The sequence below is a fragment of the Hypanus sabinus genome, chromosome 21, assembly GCF_030144855.1.
Source record: "Hypanus sabinus isolate sHypSab1 chromosome 21, sHypSab1.hap1, whole genome shotgun sequence".
In the NCBI taxonomy this organism is placed as follows: Eukaryota; Metazoa; Chordata; class Chondrichthyes; order Myliobatiformes; family Dasyatidae; genus Hypanus; species Hypanus sabinus.
The window spans coordinates 35,933,229-35,955,049 of NC_082726.1; the positions used below are offsets into that span (position 1 = coordinate 35,933,229).

General features: G+C 40.4%; 1 protein-coding gene across 7 annotated transcripts in view; it reads left to right on the plus strand.

Moving 5' to 3' along the window:
• Nucleotides 1-14,493, plus strand: part of shld2 (shieldin complex subunit 2) — a 120,234-nt gene extending 105,741 nt beyond the window's left edge. For all 7 annotated transcript variants that reach the window (XM_059946322.1, XM_059946318.1, XM_059946320.1 and 4 more), the window contains exons 6-10: nucleotides 1,172-1,306; nucleotides 1,751-1,957; nucleotides 7,033-7,267; nucleotides 11,877-11,992; nucleotides 13,583-14,493. In XM_059946322.1, the coding sequence (XP_059802305.1) occupies nucleotides 1,172-1,306; nucleotides 1,751-1,957; nucleotides 7,033-7,267; nucleotides 11,877-11,992; nucleotides 13,583-13,755 (866 nt within the window). In that variant the 3' untranslated portion in view covers nucleotides 13,756-14,493. The remainder of the gene's footprint in view (nucleotides 1-1,171; nucleotides 1,307-1,750; nucleotides 1,958-7,032; nucleotides 7,268-11,876; nucleotides 11,993-13,582) is intronic.
• The last annotated feature ends 7,328 nt before the right edge of the window (nucleotides 14,494-21,821 follow it).

Genomic DNA, 21,821 nt, shown 5'->3' on the forward strand with positions numbered 1-21,821 from the left:
TCCCCATCCCCCTTTCTCTCTCTCGCCTTATCTCCTTACCTGCCCATCACTTCCCTCAGGTGCATCCCCCCACCCCACCTTTGCTTTCTTCTATGGTCTTCTACCCTTTTCTATTTGATTCCCTCTTCTCCTGCCCTTTATCTCTTTTATCAATCATCTCGGCTCTTCATCCCTCCCTCCTGGTTTCACCTATCACCTACCACCATGTACTTCTTCCTCCCCTCTCCCACCTTCTTGTTCTGACTTCTTATGTTTTTCACCAGCCCCAATGAATAGTATCAGCTCAAAACGTCAACTGTTTACTCTTTTCCATAAATGTTGCCTGGCCTGCTGAGTTCCTCCAGCATTTAGTGTGTGTAAATTGATCGGTTTATCACTTTGGAATACCTTGAGGAAAGCTTTATGGAAATGGAAACATTTTTGCTTTATGTTCTTTCAAATTTTACTCATTGACTTGGGGTGACAGCTCACTGTTCCTAAACAAAGTGGTTGTTTCAGTTGAATAATTCCAGCTGGTTATTCTGGTCCTTATTCTATTGAAGGTGAAGATTCCTGGCATTAGCAGCATTTCATTTTAAAGCTTGCATGTGCAATAGAGTTTACTACAATAGGTTTTTCACACAAAGTTTACCTAAAGCAGTAGCAGATCATATTGGGAAGGTTTGGTTGTTTAGACTGGAAATTGGAACTTCACATCATACCTTGGGCATCCTGTGGGAAGGAGGCATCAGCCACATTACGCCTCTGTCAGAAAAGCACTGTGTGCTTATCCAGTGAGGATGAACAGTCATAGAGTGCTACAGCACAAGACAGGCCCTTTGGCCCATCTAGTTCCTTCCCACTTGGGGATCCAGCAGACCCTGCACACCAGGTATCAGGGACGAGAGCGAGAGATCCCTCTTGGGGGGGGGGGAGGGGTTGGAATCGATCCCTAATACTAGGTTCTGGTAATGTCCATAACTCCAGCAAAAAGGAAAGAAAACTGCTTATTAAAAACATTGTAGAATTGTGAAACCTCAAAAAAAAATTTATTCAGGAAAATGTGAATTATTGCAAGAGAGCTTCTAATCACAGCCAGGTTGAAGCCACCAATTATTTTTGTGCATCTCTTCAGTCAAGTGTTTATTATAGCTGAGAGCACACTGTATAATCTGACTATACTTATGTTCAGAGAACACATACACCTACAATGGGAAGAAGCAAAAGAAGATTTTGCTAACCGTGGAACAGATCAAAGATAAACCAGGCACACTGACTCTCTGGGGAAATGCAATATCGTGGCAATCTCTGATTCAAAAGAAATTGGGTGAGTAAGGCACAGCCATTGAAATAAGTGGAATGTTATATGTGTGTTTCAGCATTTATCGTGACCACAGTATGTAAGGATCATTGAACAATGAGCAGTCAGCTTCCTTTTCCAATTTTCTCCCCAGTTTTTACTCAAGTCTCTCCTTTGAACTGATGCACGCTGTGAGCCGACAGTCATTTCACAGTTGATGAATTCTCAGCCCTATTGGATCTTGTCCTCACCCGGCACAAATGCAGGGATCACTGGGCATTTGATCACTGAGCTGATCCTGGTTCAGCTGCTCTTTCAGTACAGGCTAGGCAGTATCCATGTGATTTCCAGCTCCAGGGACGTTCCCACAGTTCCCTAGCTTCTGTGTTACTGATCTGATAATCCTGCTTTCTTGTGGTATTTATTGTTAATAACTGAGGCGCATTATTGTTGAATCTGTTTCTCTTTTAGACCATGTCTGGGACTTCAGAATCCTGCTAGTCTGTCAAAATCCTATCACGGGGGACTTGGAACTGCACACTACACCTTGGTCATCTTGTGAGTGCCTGTTTGATGATGATGAAAGGGCCATTGAGTTCCGATCCAAATACCAACTCAGCAAAACAGCTTGTATTAAAGCAAAGGACATTTCAACACTGTTATGTACCAGGCATTCAGGTACGTTCACTACATTCTAAAAGTAACAGCAGATTCTTGTAACCAAGAATCTCTTAATTACGCATTGTTTAGAGTTTAGTTTCAGCCCCCAGAATATTTTCCCATTGATTTCTCTGATGGTGAGAAATAACTCCCTTTAGGAGGAAACAAAAATCCCTTGAATGTTCTCTGCTTCTTGCCTGGAAGTTGAAGATCAGGCACTTCTGGCACATGGTGCAAGATTTACCAGTATTTATATAATCACAATATCCAAAAGCGATTTTCAGTAATGCAGTCATGTTTTGGTGAATGAAACATCAGCAAATTTGCACTCTGCATGGTTCCACAAACAGCAAGTATGATAATGACCAAGGGTGTTAATTGAGAGAGGACTACAGGCCCCATATCCCCCTGCTCTCATTCACATGTCATCTGTGGAATTCTTACTTCTGCTTAGAGCAGCGATGGTTTGGCACCTCAACTGAAGCACAACATTTCTGGCAGTACTGTATTCCTCTGTGTTACACTGAAGTATTAGTCTGGGTTGTATGCTCATGTCTCAATGTGATCGTCTGAGAGAAATATGACTGGTTTAGACTGGACTGATCTTAGCATTCCTGTGATATCCCACAGTCAGCTAACAGACGGGGGAGGAACCAGACATTTTCTAGTCAGCCACAAACGGCTGTGGAAGCCAAAGCATTGTGGAATATTTAAAGCAGAAGCTAATAGATTTTTGATTAGTAAGAGTTTCAAAGGTTATGGAGAGGAACCAGGAGAACAAGGTTGAGAGGGAAAATACTTGATTACCCTTCTGATCTTCCAGAGATTTTGTCCCTTGCAGTCCCTTTGCTCTTAAAATATCTCTGGAATCCTTTAGTATTCTCCTTCACCTCGCCTGCTAAGGCAACCTCATGTCTTCTTGTAGCCCTCCTGATTTCTTTCTTAAGTGTTCCCTTGCATTTCTAATACTCCATAAGCTCCTCATTTGTTCCTACCTGCCTATATCTGCAATGCACTTCCTTTTTTTTTCCCTTGACCAGGACCTCAATATCTCTTGAAAACCATGGTCCCCTAAACCTGTTGTCTTTATCTTTTCTTCTGACAAGTACATATAAGCTTTGTACTCTCAAAATTTCACTCTTGAAGGCCTCCCACTCCCCCCCCCCCCCCACTTCAAGTACACCTTTGCCAGAAAACATTCTGTCCCAATCCACACTTGGAAAAAAAACTCACTACCTACATCTGTTTTTTGCCTTCTCTCACTCAAGCCTCTCCTTGCTGAAGCCTCAAATATCCCACTCCAACGCTCACCACTCCAATGATGGCCGTTCCACTTGCCCCTGTCTGACTTTAATTTGTTCTTGTCAATCATTCCCAGACACTGATTGGCTGCTGCTCAAAACACCAAATTTCTGCAGATCACTGCCTTTTCTACTCAATCAGTGAACCTGACTGAACCACATCTTCTCAGGCTTCCAATCTCTGCCTGGACGTTGCTTGAAACTCCAAGCTGCCGCGAGTCACTCCCTTTTCTACTCAATTGCTCCTTGTGTGTCTGTGAGTGGTACAATCTGGTACTGATGGGAAGGTGGGGAGAATTAGAGGAGGTAATTGTAAAGGTGTGTTTGATGAATAACACAAACATGACTGGCTAAAGGACTGGCCGTGTGACTCTTGAATCAGCACCAAGTTTAAAAAATAATGGACTGCGGGTACTGGAGATCTGAAAGAGAAAGGACATGCTGGAGATAATATTCAGCAGGTCATCAGCTGCAGGAAGATGAAAAGGAATAACTTTACAGTATGTTTCATTGAAATTCTGCCACATTTATTCTGCATTACCTGCAATAAAATCAGACTTTCCATTAGCCTTTTTAATTGCTTCCTGGAGTTTTGGTTGAGAGGGCCCTTGATAAACATTAGGTAATTTGTATTTGTTTTTCAATTGAGTTTACCTAAATAAGTTTTCTCGGTGTTTTTTTTGTTTTATAATTTAAAAATTTTGTAAAAATACTATTCTATTCTTGAACTAGCCTTTGAATATGTAGGAAAATGAAAAAACAAACTCAAAGTCCTTGGCAAGTTAGGCAGCTGGCTGAATGAATGAAAATGGCTTTGCTAGAACTCTTGTTTACTCCAGTTGTCTTTAGCCAGGGGTTATTTGTAACCACAACTCACCAACCATTCTCCAAGTGAAAACATTATGTTGCAACATCACAAAGCAGCAAGCTGGTGTTGTGGATTGGTACATTATATTTACCATATAAATCTTTGAAATTCTCTAGCCCACACAGCTGTAGATGTGTAGTCATTATATTCAAAATGCTCAGGAGGTTATTGGAATTCAGACAGCATAGAAGCAGGCCCATCTGCCCACTGTGTCTATGCTAACCTTTCCTGAAACTGACAGTTAATGGGGTAATGTAGTAGGTGTGTTAAAAATTATGTGTGATAGAATGTTGGTGATAAGATGGGTCTGATGGAAAAGGATAAAGTAATGAATTTAAGATCATTGACAAAATGCATAATTGACAAGGATGCATTTTCTGCAGCCATGGCTCAAGTAGGATTTGGTTCTGTGCCTTTATTTTGTAGCATGCACATGCTCTGAAATGGATGCAGGTATTTGTTAAGTCACTGCATTTTCTTCCTCTGCTAAACCTATTATCTCCTGTTAGGGTATGATATAGGAGGGTTAGAATACAAACTATCAAATCTATTGCTCTGTGTAGCTTGTACCGGACCTGCTGGTACTTTCTTGGAATCATACAGACTATGCCAGACTCCTTCATCAAACCCTGGGATCACATCTGCCAGTGAGTGCCTTCCCCTGATTATCACCTGCCATCTTCCCTCAGTTGGCAGCAAAGAGATGGATATCATTGATGTCACTATTAGGTGGAACTTGCTCATCAGTAAACTACCTGCTGATGCTCAGTTTGGTTTTCGCCAGGGTTACTTGGCTCCAAAGCTCATCACGGCTTTGTTCCAACATGGACTAAAGAGCTGAATGTCAGAGCCGTAGTGAGAATGACTGCTCATGACTGCTCTCTGATCGAGGTATTTAAAATTATGAGGGGGATAGATAGAGTTGACGTGGATAGGCTTTTTCCATTGAGAGTAGGGGAGATTCAAACAAGAGGGCATGAGTTGAGAGTTAAGGGGCAAAAGTTTAGGGGTAACACGAGGGGGAACTTCTTTACTCAGGGAGTGGTAGCTGTGTGGAACGAGCTTCCAGTAGAAGTGGTAGAGACAGGTTAAATTTTGTCATTTAAAAAGAAATTGGATAGATATATGGACAGGAAAGGAATGGAGGGTTATGGGCTGAGTGCAGGTAGGTGGGACTAGGTGAGAGTAAGCGTTCGGCACAGACTAGAAGGGCCGAGATGGCCTGTTTCCGTGCTGTAATTATTATATGGTTATATGACAATAAGGCAGCATTTGATCACGTGTCCTCCCAGCCCTAGCACATCTCTGCAGAAGTTTCTCAGATAGTCCCTGGCCTAAACATCTTCAGATGCTTCATCAATAATTTTCCTCCCATCAGAAGATTGTAAGTGGGAATATTCACTAACAATTGCATAATATTTGGTTCCATTCTCAATTCTTTAGCAAAAGACCTGGACAACATTCGGAAATGATTCTCACTATTCACCTTTTTCATAATTTGTACACCTCCACAAGGTCCCCCTACAGTCTTCTCTGCTTCAAAGGAAAGAAACCCAGTCTATCCAGTCCCTCCTCATAACTGAAATGTTCCATCCCATGCAACCCTGGTAAATCTCAACTGCATCCCCCAGTCCAATCACATCCTTTTTGGTGTGATATTGTGTTTATTGTATCTTATCAACTTCATTTCTGCCTAGTTTAATTTCATTTCTTGGAAGCTGTATAGGATTTTTTAAATGCTTAGTAATAAATCTGACCTGTCCTGAGATCTGACCTTGACCATGTCAGAAAATTCCCCAAGGATAACTATAAGCCATTCCATGGTTTGCTTTCACATCATGAGGGCTGGTTTTCACCATGGACTTTCTGGATATAATTTGAAGATGCTCATAGTGATAACCTCGAACACTAGCTATGGGTTTAAGGATTTGATGGACTTACTTCCAGGGCCTGTTGGATGCCTGTACTCAGGATACAGTTTATCGGGCACATTTAAGTGAGGTTGTTCCATTTCTTAGGTGAATGTTTAAGAATAAAGTGCTCAAACTTCAGAGTTTGTCTCCCTATTGAATGTAAAAAATAGGATAAAGTCAGAAGACATTTATGAGTTGTTTAACCTACTGGTTATGAGACCTGGTGCATTGTGGACATGTACTCAGAATTACACTTATCTACCGGATGTGTGTGGTGTACTGGTTGAATGTAGCAAACTTCTCCAAATTCCCTGAAAAGGTGAGAAAACCAATGTCGGTGATGTTGCATGAGTCATGTGCCCAACAACAGACTCCTGAAGTCAACACTGTTTCTGAGCTCTGTCATCGGAAGAGGTTGACAAGCAAACGGAAGGTTGAAGGATGTGTTAAAAAGACTCATCCCACTGACTCCTAGGAAATCCTGGCCCATGAAGAGTCAAAGAGGAGATTTACAATAATGTCCATTCAGGATGGTATTGGGAATCACAAGTTCATGTGTCAGGTGCACACAGAGGCGCTGCATGGGATCGGGGGGGGGGGGGGGGCGTGGAATACGCTTCTTCATAATCTACCCATCAGGCACCTCCTTCCCTTTGACAGAAGAACCTGAGCTTCCCACACTTGCTCAAAGCCAGAGTAGTGGCAAGTCAGCCTCAGTACTAAGGAACTCTCTATAAAGAAGAAGAATATGGTGGACAGGTTGCATGTGATTAACTAATCACTCTCCTATACGAAGCTATTCAGTTGGTGCATGTATTTACCCATTTCTTCCTTCCGTTGCAGAAGTTTTCTGTTCATTGTTTGGGAAGAGTCCTGCCAGAAGTACACACTGACCACAAGTCAAACCTGGACAGAACATCACTTGCTACCAGCACCTTAATGAACAAGTGGGACGTTCTTACTTTGTATTTATACTATCTAAATAACTTCATTACTGTGTTTATTTTACAGCAACTTTTGAATTAAGGACACACATAATTGCAATGAAGTGGAGCACATTTTCTTCTCTTAATCCCTTGTTCACAATGGATGCCTTCACGTCAGCGGAGACCGTCTTGGCCTCTCTTTCCCATTTAACATACTCTGGCTGTAGATCCTGTGGCAGTGAGCTAGAATTTGACGAAAATGGCATCTATCAGCAGTGTATTCCTTGCTTACCAAACAATGCCCTGAAGTTTTATTACAGGTAATAGTTTTAAACATCCCTTCTCTAAAGACCTTCACACCATCTTATTCTCGGTGAAAGATAAAGAGTGAGGAGAGTTTTCAATGGTGTCACAATATTTTGAAGCCTACACTAATAAGGGAGGATTGACTTTTGTGAACTTGTATATGGAGAAATCTAAAACTAGGGAGCAAGATTACATGATAATCTCTCACAGATATGGCAAGAAAGTTGGGTGAATTTTCTTCAAACAGTGCCACATACAGTGGGTGAGGCAAATGGCACAGATGTGTCTAAAGAGAAGCTAAATAAGTAGCCAAGAGAGAAGAACAAAAGAATGATGAGAGGGAGCAGAAATGCTAGCATCAACATAAGAGACTGAATAGCCTGTCCCTGTTATAAAAGTCTAATTAATAAAACTAGATCTTCATATATTGTCATGGAATTTCAGAATTTTAGATGTAGCTTTGAGGTTGCTAGTCCAAAATAAAACTTCTCTTTTAACTTAGTCTGTTGTAGGTTCAGCAGGAGTGTTTTGAAAGAGCAGAATCAGGCTGCATACATCTTGGATGCCTTCTAAAGGGCAAATTCTCAACTTCTCCTTTGCATTTGAAGGAAAGCTGGGGTTGCAGTCCTAAGTTCACATGTTTGAGACCAGCGTACAGATGGAATAAGATTAGTAGCACATGCACTCGGTGAATCTTTGATACCAGACTCTTGGCCAGCAACATGTTTTATTTCACCACATATAGAGAGTCTTTTAAAATCCTTATCTCCCTCCAACTTGTTTTTTATATAATGGTATATTGGAATATTGATAGGGATGCTTCTTGAGGAGCCAGATCCAAAATTTTACAAATCGCCAACATTTAGTGAACCTTCCGGTTTCTGACAAGTTAGAGTCTTGAATTCACATTCCCATGGCATATGAAGAGATGTCCTCTTGAGCCCATGACTCTTTTGAGCTCAGTATCAATGTTCTTTGAGAATAGATGTCCTCCAGTGGCTCTGACACAACTGACCTTTTCACTAAGTTATGTTAAGCTGTAATGATTGAGGTTTGACAACAACTAACTAACTTTTTCCATCCCTTGAGAACACTTCCCAGAACAACTTGTAATGTGGTCTTTACAGTGTAGTGTGAGGGATGTGTGACTGTCATCATTACCACAAGCCTCCAGTGAATGCCTCCATAAAGTCTATCACTCAAAGTATGTCTGAAGTAGCATGATGAATAACTATTTTGTGAGTAGCGTGTACTGTGATGAGGTCTGCAAATGTTTATAGTCATAGGAATGAAGTAGTTCGATCCAAAACTCATGTCCCAAATTTAAATAATGGATGTTACAAAGTAATGTGGAGTGAGTTGACTATGATAGATTGAGGAACTTCATTGAAAGAAAAGACCAGGGATGGAGAAGGCTGGCGTTTCAGGAACAAATGCAGGAAATGCAACAACTGAGAATTCCATTCTGGAACTAAAACAGAAAAGGAAAATGATCCAGTCTTTTACATAAGTTAAAAGATTGTCATTGATCCAAAGAGTAGACCTGAAAAAGTAGCCTGTCAGATTATTTGGAGCAGGTTAAAATTCAGCATAAAAGAAAACTCAACTTTGATTAACAGCTGAAAAATAGACCATCAAAGTAAAGTTAAAAGGAATATCAAAGTGGTTTGTAAATAGTTCTACAAGTACATAAAAAGTACAAGATTAATGAAAATATTTAGGACATTTCTAGTCAGAAAAGGGAGAATTTACACTATAATGGAAGTCAAACAAAATGATTGAGCACTATTTAAATTTTACAAGCTTATGAATATTTCCATGAAGTATTTTTTCCTTATCACAATTAAATTGACTTTAAGTTTTCTGTTATTTTTAAGTTTACAAATTGTGCTCTATATTCCAAAGTCAAAATCATTGCCATGGATAAAGGAGGTCAGTAGAGTTGATGCAGGCTGTGGGGAACTCCACTCTTCGTTCTCTAGCCCAAGAACCAACTTTTCACTATCACATTTTTCCTGTTACATAGTCAAGTTTCTCTCCATACTGTTGGGCCTTTTATCACATAGTGTTCAAACTTAAAGCCTATCATGCAACAATTCATCAAATACTTTATTTCTTATCAAACTAATCTCAAATTTACTCTGGAATATTTAAATAAATTACATATCTGAACATCTAAAATGCATGTTAGAATACTAGACTGTACTTGAACAAATATCCTGTGTTAGCTCAGACTGACATTCATTTTCTCTCTCTTGTCTGTAACTGATAGAGCCATAGAGCAATACAGCTTGGATACAGATCATTCAGTGCAACAGGCCCATTCTAACCACCCTGCTAGTCCCAATTTCCTGTGTTCAGGCCATATCCCTCCAAACCCTGACCCTCCATGCAGCTTTTCAAGGGCTTCTTAAATAATACCATTGGACCTGCCAGAACCACTTTCTCTGCAGCTCCCTCCATATACTCGCCACGCTCTGCATGCCCCTCAGATGCCTTCATAATCTTTCCCCTCTAACCCTAAACCTATGCCTCCTAGTCTTGGACTCCCCTACCCTGGGAAAAAAATTGTTATTGTCCATCTTATCTATGCCTTTCATAATTTTGGGAATATCATTAAGAATTACTGAATCTGTGGAGCTAAAATAGATCAGCCATAATAAATTGAATAGTAGAACAAATTCAGGAGGTTGAATATCAGAATAATGTTCAGATCTGGTTTAATTGATTTCAGAGGCTCTGTGCTTAAAGCCATATTTCAAGTCTTTTTAGGCTTTGAAGGTCACTTGGGTTTCTCAGCATAACAGCCAAGTGGAACTGTCATCTCAGTTATAACTTGTCTATAAAATATAAGCTATTCCTGGATCCATGAAGCCAGGAAATGTGCTGAAATTCTCCCCAAGCCCCATTTCTCAGTACATTGCTACTACAACATGGCTGTAAGTACTCCAGCAATACAATGGCTGCTTTGGGTAAGTATAGAATGGAGATGTTGGATCCCGATGCTCTTGCGATCCAGATGTTCTTCAGAAATCAAGAATGAGGCATAAAGCTTGTTGCTTATGATCATTTTATTAAGCGTTAAAAGAGCAAAGGAAGAATGGCGAGAGATAAAGGGAAAATACTCAACTGTAGTGTGGTGTTCTTGCACTAGACTACTGATAACAGAAAATTCCATTGATAGCAGTTAACCAGTAACATTGCCAGAGTCAAGTGATTTGACACCCACCACTGAAACCTAAAAGTTTCCAGAAAAATGCAGAGGCAACTGTAACCATTGAAAAACTCACTGAACAATCAGATGTATATAGGTGATTATATAAAAATACAAATGAGCATAGGAAAGTTAAATGACAAGAGAAATAACAATTCATTTTTTTTTACATTTTTTTTTATTAGTTTTTCAAAACATTTTACAAATTAAAAACCCCAAATCCCAATGAGGAACATTAAAACAGTGCAAAATTAAGCATACAATAACAATATGCTACAAAGGAAGAGAATTTAGCAAAAAAAAAGCACCTAAATTAAAGACGTAAGCTTAGTGTCCTCCCCAAGCCCCACAACACAAGAAAAAACAGCAGCAACTCCAGACCAACCACAACATAATATAGGGAGTATAAGTCAGGACAGCCAAACTCCCAGACTGTGAATACACTCAGCAACAGAGGGTAATAATGCCTTCTACCAGAAAAAAAAGGAGCTGAAAGCAAGGGACTGAAAAGAAAAAAAAACCCTAGTCAAGAGGAAGGTTATGAAAGTACTTGATAAAAGGTCCCTAGACCTTTGGAACTTTAGATATGAACTGAGAACTGAATAATGAATTTTTTCGAGGTCCAAACAAGCCATGATGTCGTTAAGCCATTGAGCATGAGTGGGCAGGGCAACATCTCTCCATCTGAGGAGGATCAAGCGTCTAGCCAGGAGAGAGGCAAAGGATAATATTCGGCATTTGGTCGGACCCAGACATAAATCTGTCTCGCCCCAAAAACCGAACAGAGCAATTAAGGGGTTTGGTTCTAGGTGCTGATTCAGAATACATGATAACGTAGTGAAGACATCTTTCCAGAATTTCTCCAAGCTAGGACAGAACCAGTACATATGGATGAGAGAGGCCACGCCCCTCTTGCATTTATCACAGAGCGGACTAACGCTAGGGTAGAATCGAGATAGTTTAGATTTAGACAAATGGGCTCTATGAACAATCTTAAACTGTAAAAGGCAGTGGCGAGCACAAAGAGAGGTTGAGTTAACCGATTTGAGAACTGAATCCCAGCTCTCCTCAGATAAGGAAATAATTAAATCCTGCTAGAAATAACCATTCTACACCACAATCCAATGAGACCAAACACACTAGGAGACTTTGTGTATTTCATCATGTGGGCTGTTCCTTTATATTCTGTCATAAGAGCTTCACTTTGTGGATTAGACTGAATGGTATTATTTGGGTAGGATTTGACACAGTACCAAATAATGCAACTCAAAGTATTGTATTTCAATAGTACTTTTAGACAGAAGAGAGATGGATAGAGTTCTGGACATTATCTATCAGAAACAGCTTATGAAATGATTTGGTCTGACTGCTTCACATTTGTTAATCCATATCCTCGTTGTGTTTTCCAGGCCCACAGTGCTTACATTAGCAGATGGAAATTCCACTATCGATGTTTTTGTCTCATCCAAACTAATGGAGAAAATATTCCTTAATATTCCTCCCACCTGCCTACAAAAACCCATAGGTAACTGAACTGCTTTTAAATCCGATTCTGGCTTATCTGGAGAGGACCCAGAGATGCTGATTCATTCAACCTGTACAATGACACCACTAATATTTACTCATTGGAATGACAAAACAAGAATCTGGGAAGAAACCTTTCAGTATATCACACTAGAAAAGGCAAACTAGTTTGTAGAAAAATATGCAAAGCACAGTAAGGGTGATTCCAATTTACCAGGTTACTTTACTAGAAATTTGTCAGAAGGAAACTTTAGGTGCAGACAAGAGTACTTAATGACAAGACCAGAATATAAAGGAACACACTCAAGAGTCTGAAGATTAAGATGTTGGAACAGGTTGTTAGGACGAGCAGTCAGTTCCACTATACTGAACTGGAATGCTGTTGTCAGCTGTCCCTGGGGCTGCTATCAACAATATCTTTAATAGAGTAAAATGTCCCAGAGTCGTTCATAGGAAAGTCAATTAAAAAGTTGTCACTGACCATATGAAGTAAAATCATGGCACATGGTCAAGAGCTTGGTTGGAGGAAAGTGGAAGGAGAGTTAGGTAAACAAAGAGATTCAGGCAGGAGCTGCAGAGTTTATTTGCAATTAACATTAAGAATACTTAAGAAACCAGAATTGGATTGCAGGGATTTAGAGGATTAGAGCACTAAGGGACGTAACAAAGATGAACAATGTGCGATTACAGAGGGATTTACAAACAGGAATGGACATGTTAAAAATCAAGACATAGCTTAACTAGAGCCACTGTATGCCAACAGGAACCGGACAGTGGCAGCCGGGGCTTGCTATTACTTAGGAAATAGGAGGTTTTAAGTGGCCTCTCTGTATGATGGGAAATGTCAGGAGTATGTTAGAACAGTAAAAGACACTGCTAAAGCTTTCAAAATCAGCAAAGTGAAGCATAATGGACCCAGATATTGGCACAGCCACTAGAAGGACAGGTGCTGTGACAAATATCTCGGTCCAGACCAGCATTTACTGCTGATGCCTAAATGTCTTTGAAAAGTTGCTAGTGAACTATAGGGTTTTTTGGGCCACTCCAGTCCTTCCAGTGATGGTTTATCCACATTGCTGTTGCATCAGAAATTCCAGGAACAAGCCCAATATCAGTGGTGACATTTTTCAAGATCAGTGTGCGAGCTTGACTTGGAGGGGAAATGACACATGGTGCCTGATCCCTGATACTTCTTGGTGGTAGAGGCTATGGGTTTGAGAAATGCTGTCAGAACAGGCAACCGAGTGGGATGAAGTCTGAAGAATGAATACACTGCATTGATGATAGGATGAGTGAGGGTAGTAGATGAGGGCTAGTTAAATGAATTGTTTGTCCTGAATGGTCATGCACTCACCTGTGGAACTAGGTTGACCATATAAGATCCCCGTGTACAAGTATCAAGCCACCATTAGACTGTCTGTTTCTTCTCAATAGTAACAAGTGTTGCCAAGAGTTAGATCTGCATTGCCAACTGAATTTAACAGTGAGTTCAATGTACTAGCCCTCAGCTGAAATCTAGATTAAAATTAAATGTGCTTTATTGAATCTAACGTGAAGTTAGACACTAAAATGCTGGGTTTGTGTGTTGCAGGACCGTTTGGCAAGGTGACGTACGGCTTTATGATAGCAGATTTGTGCTGCTCCTTGTTTACATACCCTGGAGACTGTTATGTACTGACTGTGCAAAGCCAGTTGCAGTTGGATGAAAACAGCATTGCCATGAAGCAAGATTTCTACCTGTTGGACTTCCATCCTGACCTGTAGCCCACTAACCTAATGTAGAAACTTGCATGGTGAATTCATAATTTCTATATCCAGAGGGAGAATGGGGAGGAGATGCTGTGGTGGTGAGTCATTGAGGAGAGGAGAAAATTGGTTGTTACATCATCTTCAAGCCGTATTGCAGCTCAGTGATGCACTTTAACTGAGAACTCATGGAAGATAAATTTTCTAGAATGAGCTACAGCTTGTTCTATTCCTCTTATTCATTATTGCAATGGGAACATCACTGGCGTTCATTTACCATTGCTAGTTGTGCTTGAGAAAGTGACAGTGGACTACCTTCTTAAATAACTGTTGTGGGACAGTGCTGTTAAAGAAAGAGTTCCAAAACTTTGACCCAGCGATGATTGAGGAAGGATGATATATGGACCGTGGCTTTGTGGGGATCTTTGTGGAAATGCTGCTGTGCTGTGTCTTGTTCTGTAGGTGGTCTTAGTTTGAGCAGCAGTGCTGAAGAAGCCGTGGATTGCATCTTATGCCAGAATATAGTGGCAGTAGTGGATTCTAATTGAACGATGCAGAAGATTTCAAGTTTAATTCAGCCTGTGCTTGTTGCTCTCAAAAGTGTTTGCACATCTGACTTGGCAAAAGACAGAAGTTGACCACACCTGCTAGAAGTTATGTGGTTACCAATTGTTTCATAATAGACTGCACATTGTTGCAAAAACCAAAATGAAATTTTGGAAAGGCATTGAAATAAACTACTTTTGTTTCATTTTATTGGATCCTTTTTATTGTTTGTAAAACCTTTGTGTCTGGTGACATAAGCATTGTTTGACTGACCAGAATAATGCAATTAATTAATTGGGCTCTGTTCACAGTAGATATAGAGAGCTATATGCCTTCCTGCTAAACTTGTCAGGCAAACAATGCTGAAACATTAAGTTTGGGCAGTTGAAAGCATTTTATCAGATTAAGCATGAATAAGGTTTCCAGGAGAGGCTTTTTGTTGTCAAAGTTAGTCTCAACAGGTTTTTTAATTTTCTGAGTATATCTGCAGAGAAAGATATTGACTGAGGTTATCTTGTTCACGAGATCAGTATATGATTTGATTTTTTTTCTGACTATTCTAGAAATGTGGTTCCACAGCTTCTTGGCTTGAACTTACTTGACACCCTGCCACCTAGGCTCATGCTCTCCTTGTACAGCAATGGATTTAATGAATATGGAAACAGTAAAATATTGAACATTAAAACATTCTCAAAATGAGGCTGGACAGCTGAAGTGTTTCAGATCAATCACCTGCAAATCTTGTCAATGTTAGCAGGTTGTATCTCAGATTATAACCTTCATATTTTAGTGATATTACTTACTGCATAAGCTCTTGTTAAGTGATGAATATGTATCCTCTGAAAAAAGGCTCATTTAAGACTATTGGGTATCAGAGACTGACCTATTGGAAGTCAGTTGCATATTGTCGCACATTCTGTGTAGCTTTTCAACCCTGTTAACCAAATGACAGTTTGTGGATTAAGGTATGTGAGCTAGTGTGGTGGTTCATACATTTAATGCTGAAATATTTAACCTGCCAACACAAGCTGATGAATGTGAAAAAAATAACATTTAGAAAGGTCAGATGCTTATGAGTCATAATTCTATGAATGTGACCTTGAAGGAGACAGGCTATCATTTTACAAGGTGAAAAATTATACAAGTTGTACTGTTCAACAGACTCTGTGTGGTTTATTTATTTTATTTTGAGACACAGGCCCTTGCAGCCCAGTGAGCCCATGCTGTCCAATTACACCCATGTGACCAATTACCCACTAACCCGCCTGTACATCTTTGAAATGTTAGAGAAAACTGGAGCACCCAGAGGAAACCCACATACTCACGGGGACAACGTACCAACTCCTCACAGACAGCGGAGGTTGAAGACCGCATAAAGGGAACTAACCAAGAAAAAGAAAATAGAATTAAAGGACAAGACCATGAAGTGTTATATTTAGAAAGTGAGCGTGAACAAAATTGCAACATCTAGATAGAGGCCTGCCTGGCAGGTGCTCACATACCCCAGACCAAAGCAGATTTAAAGGTGAAATGCAACAAAGAAGGACACATACAAAGAGCGTGTTGAGCAGACAAAAATAAATGGACTGCACAGGGAAGAGAAAAAGATAAGTCAAGTTGCAGTTTCAAAAAGAGCACTAATCTGCATGCAGTTGATGAAAAATCTGACCACGATTACAGTGACACAGGACTGGATAGCCTTGATTTACAATGTGAAAGCTAACAAGAGCCAAGCAATATGGCTGCACCAGAATTGAACGGCAAATTAATTAAAATAGAATTGGACAATGGCTCAACTGTTTCAGTCATTCCACAAAATTGGTTTAAACAAGATTTCAGAGATACTGAACTGCAGCCTGCAGATATCCAACTTACACTGGAGAAAATATAACTCCTGTGGGAATGACATTCATGATAGTGAAATACTGTACAACAATCAACAAGCCACATTGGGCTTGTATGTGGTAAAAATAGGAGGGCCAGCATTGTGGGGCTGTGATTGGCTGAGAACTACAAATTTGTTTGACGATCCATGCACGATTTTCATGCCACATCCCTTGCAATACAGTCTACTGAATGCGAATTAAGAAAAGCATTGGATGATGCCACAGCAGTGCTCAAAGTTGACATTGAAAAACTCAAACATATTAAGGGTAAAATAGTGTTAAATGAAAATGCCAAACTCCCAAGTTTTGCAAAGCCCGTCCAGTTCCTTATACCATCCATGATAAACTAGCCAGTGAGCTAGATGCATGGAGGCCGAAGGAACTCTTTCCAAGTCTGAGAAGAGTCAATTGGCAACATCAGTGGTCCCAAAAGCCAAGAAAAATGGGTCTGTCAGGATCTATGGTGATTTTATAGTCACCATTAACCCAGTAATGAAAGTAGATTAATACCCTCTGGCCAACATGCTCTTTGTATGTGTCCTACTTTTGCATTTTCTGCAGGTTTTACCATTAAACCTGCATTGCTCTGGTGTATGTGAGCCCCTGCCACAACACAATGGTAACACAATTTTTTCAGCCAGACCGGCCCCTGTTTAGATGCTGCACTTTTGATCATTCTCACTTTCATTCCTGACTGCAACTCAATTGTGTCTGCTGTTTCCATTGATACAGCTATTTCAAATGCTCTTTTAAATGTAAGTTGTGTTTCAGTTAGGAGCCATTTGTGAATGCTTTCTTGTAAGATTCCTCAAATTAAATGATCTCTCCATGCATCAGGAAGCCCATCATTGAACTGAAAATACTTGGACAATTTCTTCAATTCAGCTATGTAGGCGGAAATGGATTTTCCCTTCCTTTCGACTCTGCTTATAAAACCTAAAGCGTTCTGCACTCATCAATGGTTTCGATTCTAAATGTTCCTGTGTTACGGTCACGATATCAGCAAAGCTCATTTTAGCTGATTTGGTTGGAGTAGTTAAATTTCTAAGCTAACTGTATGCTCTTCCCCCTATTGCAGTCAGTAACTCTGGCACTCGCTTTTCATTCCTTCCAAAATACTGCTCAATTTGTTCAATATACATCATCCATTTTATTTGTTGTGCAGTCGAATGCATCTTTTTCCAATGTAGCCAGCTACTTAAGCTTTTTTTTAAATGATTATTATCACCTGGTACTCAAGGTTTATGAACACATGAATTTTGTCTTTTTTTGCTGTTTTTTTTATTTGAGCGTCTCTCTCTTCTCTCCCTCCTCACCCCCTCCCCGAAGAAAAATATGTTGTGGTTTTTTTTAAATTGAACATCTTGCTACACATCAACAAGTATTCGTCTGTGGTTCATTTTAAAACTGCCTTGTTGCCAGTGTTATATTTTGTAATTCCAGAAACTAATTGAATGAAAAGCACAGGAGATGGGATGCGTGTGCTTATTTTCTTTAGTGAGGTGTTCACATATGAAGTAGTGGCGTAGTACCGTACACTATTTACATACTTCTTACATATAGCCCATAATGAATTATATGAACAAAAAATGCTTACTCATTTTCAATATTACAATATTACTCAGATATTATTGAAATATTAATTACACTACACTGACCTGGAGCAATATGCCTCATTTGTCATTGGCTTCATCATTAAGTGTGTAGATGACATTGGTACCTCAAGAACAGCCATCTCACAACCCAACCAAAAGCCCTGGCTGAATGCAGAGGTGCACCCCCTACTAAAAGCCAGGGATGTTGTTTTCAAGTCCAGGACAGAACTGCGCTCAGAGCAACCAGGAAAAACCTTATCTTTGGCATCAAGAGGGCAAAGGCTGCTTATGCACAAAAAATTCAGGAACACCTGTCCAATAATGATCCCTGGTTATGTGGCTGGGCATCAAGGGTATTACTAACTATGCAAAGAAAAACAGTGTCAACTCCGTCAATGATGCCGCCCTCTCTCTCTCCCTTTAAACAATTTTTATGCTCGCTTTAAGGCATGTGACATAACACCAGCCACAAAAACTACCCCCTTCCCAGGTGAGAAACTGCTGTAACAACAGCAGGCATGAGGACTCCACAGATAATCAACCCCCTTAGGGCAGCCAGGCCACATGCCATCCCAGGCCAAGTACTCAGGGAGTGTGGACACCAGCTCACTAATGTTTTCGTGGACATCTTCAACACTTCACTCATCCAGGCTGCTGTTCCCACATATTGTACTTCACATTGGCCATCATCCCTGTACTGAAGAACTCTACATCTTCAGAACTAAACAACTACAGCCCGCTGGCACAGGCATCATCGTGAAATGCTTTCAACAGCTGATAATGGCACATATCTTCATCTTTTGTGTTTTTTCTTTGTGATACATCAGATCTGGAATAACAATTATTCTTTTTTACAGTAGTGTATAGGAACTGGCATTAAACAATCTTGAATCTTGAAAATCAACAAGTCTACCTCCAGAATATTCGCAATCTTTTCTGAAATAACCTGGCCTATAGGATTATTTGCAGACTGTCAAATAATCTTTTGGCGCTCATACTGTCCCGATGCTTTGATGGCCTCTTCAATTACCTCCATAGCAGGAACATCCAGTACTAGCTAGGTTTTGTTCTCAGATTTTGACATGACAGATAATTAGAGTAACATAGTTTTGATAACATCCTTTTCTAAAAATCATCTTCATCTGCCAGAAGACAGCTGTGATGGCAAGTTGGTATGGCAACTATACTATTGACTTGAGTCTTGTACAATAAGAACTTGGTGCAAAAATAGGGCACTGGGTCATCCCCACAGTCGCCCACATTGCTGTTATACAACATTATCCTTTTCCTTAGATTTCTTCCAAACTTTACATTGGTCTGAACTTCTTCCCAGTTACTTCAGCATTAGCATATGCCTCCAAATTTAAGAAAAAAAAACTTTTAATTGGAATAGCAAATCACTAGTAGTAAGCTGTTGTCTTTGTTTTTGTCTCTATATTCAATATTTTGTGCACTTTACGTGATATTTAGATTAAAAGTAATTGAGAAGATGAAGATGTTATTTCTACTTGCTGCATCACCTCAAAGGTCCCTGTTCACATTCTCATCTCATGTCACACATCCTTTCCCCTAATAGAAGAGGCAATCAACGTGCGTAGGTGGCACAGTTGCATAGTGGGTAGAGCTGCTGCTTTGCACCAGGGTTCCCGGTTCAATCCTGACCTTGACTGCCGCCTGTGTGGAGTCTGCACATTCTTCCTGTAAGTGTGTATGTTTTCTCCAGGTTCCCCTACATCCCAAAGACATGTGGGTTGGTTGGATGGTTAACTGGCCACTGTAAATTCCCCCCAAATGTGTAGGTGAGTGGTGAATCTCTGGGGAGCTGATAAAATGTGAGGAAAATAAAAAACAGGATTAATGTAGGATTTGTGTAATTGGGCAGTTGGGGCAAATTATGTGTTTGTATGGTGTACATCTCTATGATATAGTGACTCTGCATGTCTGTATTTAGTTAAATCCTACATGAACTTGCATTCTTAGAGGGTCTACAGCATGACATGACTTGATTCCACTCTGCTTCTACTGAGGTGGCTGAAAATATCAGTGTGGTACAGGATTGGTTGCTGGGTGGTTTGGGTGTTTCTTCCACTGTGTAACTAGGCCTCTGTGTGCTCCTTATAAATGGACTTGAGGTTCTCATGTCATCCTGCTCTTCCTTTTCCATTTTGACTGGTCACAGGCCAGATATTTCCAGGAGTTGCAGTTTTTCCAAGGAAGCTCTGACAACATCCTTGTTCTTATCCTGCATCACCTGATAATCCCTTTCCCCCACAGAGTGTACATTTCTGGAGCCTGATGTCAGACACACGATTGAGTTGACAACATATACAGGGCAGGATACTGAGGATGTGGGTCGGAAAAGACCACTGATGTTGATTTGCTTCTCTTGCCACTGGATCTGAAGGACTTTCCAGTAACAGTTTTGCTGGTACCAAAGCCAGTTGGTATCTAATGTAGGTAGTCATGACACACAAGCATTTGGACAGACAGGCAGCACAGCTGTCATGTAGACTATGAACTTTATGTCCATTCATAAGTCCTGACCTTCAAATGCTACTTTCAACATGGTGCTGACACACTGAAGGCAAAGTCAAGTTTTGTTACCACTGTCCACTTTTGGCGAATGTTAACTCCCAAGCATCTCATCATGACCCTCTGTTTTCAACAAGATTAATTGTGGGGCATGTCAGTAAACACCTTTGCTTTGCAAATGATTCAGTGTTTGCCCATCTTCTCATGATTTCAGTAAACAGCTGATTGATTTAGAGTTTGGCCTCTAAGTGTCTTCATTGGCAGCTACTTCCCCTGTACTGCAGTTTGATTAGAGGCTGCGGCAGTCTTGGTTCCCAAGAACAGGCGATGGAAACTGAAATGCTATCGAAAAGCAAAGAAATGCAGATGCTGGAAATATGTAAAAAAAATAAAATTGCTGGAAATGCTCAACAGATCAAGCTGCATTCTTAGGAAATAAAAGAGTTAATATATCAAGTTAGCAAACTTTCATCAGAATTACACTGGGCAGTTCCCATTATTTATTTAGAAATACAACATGGAAAGGCCCTTCTGGTCTTCTGGCCCAATGAGCAGCATCTCCCAGCAACCCATCTATTTAACTCTAGCCTAATCTCGGGAAATTTACAATGTCCAGTTAGCCTACTAACCAGTACATCTTTGAACAGTAGGAGAAAACCGGAACACCCAGTGGAAACCCACATGCTCAGGGGAAGAAATGTACAAACTATTTACAGAAGGCGTAAGAACTGAATTCTGAAATCCAATATTCCAAGCTGTAATAGTGTCATGCTAACCAGTACATTACCATGGTGCCCCTTCATTCTGCAGATTATTGCCCCTTCAACTGGAAGCTTCTTGGAGGTGAGACGCAACAGGAGAGAGTTTACGAAGTGTTGAGGTGATAATGCTGTTTACTTGACACTGATAGATACTGAGAATGGTTCTGCTGCAACCCATTGGTTAAGATTATGGTTTACATGTTGTCACATAGCAGATATAAGATGGAGACAAATTTCAGTGGGCAGCTAAATTTGAAAAACAAAGAAAAACTCTCTCCATGGCAGTGTAGTGGATAGCACGATACTATTACAGATGGAGTCTGGAGTTCTGGTCCAGTGTCCTCTGTGTGTTCTTTCCCTCTGCGTGTGGGTTTCCTCCGAGTGCTCCGTTTTTCTCCCACAGTCCAATGACGTACCAGTTAGTAGGTTAATTGGTCATTGTAAATTGCCCTGTGATTAGGGTAGAGTTAGAGAGGTGGGTTGCTGGGTTTGCAGCTCGTTGGGCTGGAGGGGCCTATTCTGCCATGTATCTCTAAATCAGTGATTCCCAACAGGGGCAGTTTCATGTTCTGGCCTTAGGCAGTGTTAGGGGAAATAGAAGTCATCGGGGGTGGGGGGGGGGGTTCAGGATTCTTGGGAGGCACAAGACCTAACCGACCGTGTCAATTTGTTGCCATTGTCAACATCTGATAGACATTCCCAGTTTATGTTAATTTTAAGTTCAATTTAGCCCTGTTAATGATGGATTATTACATACAGCACAA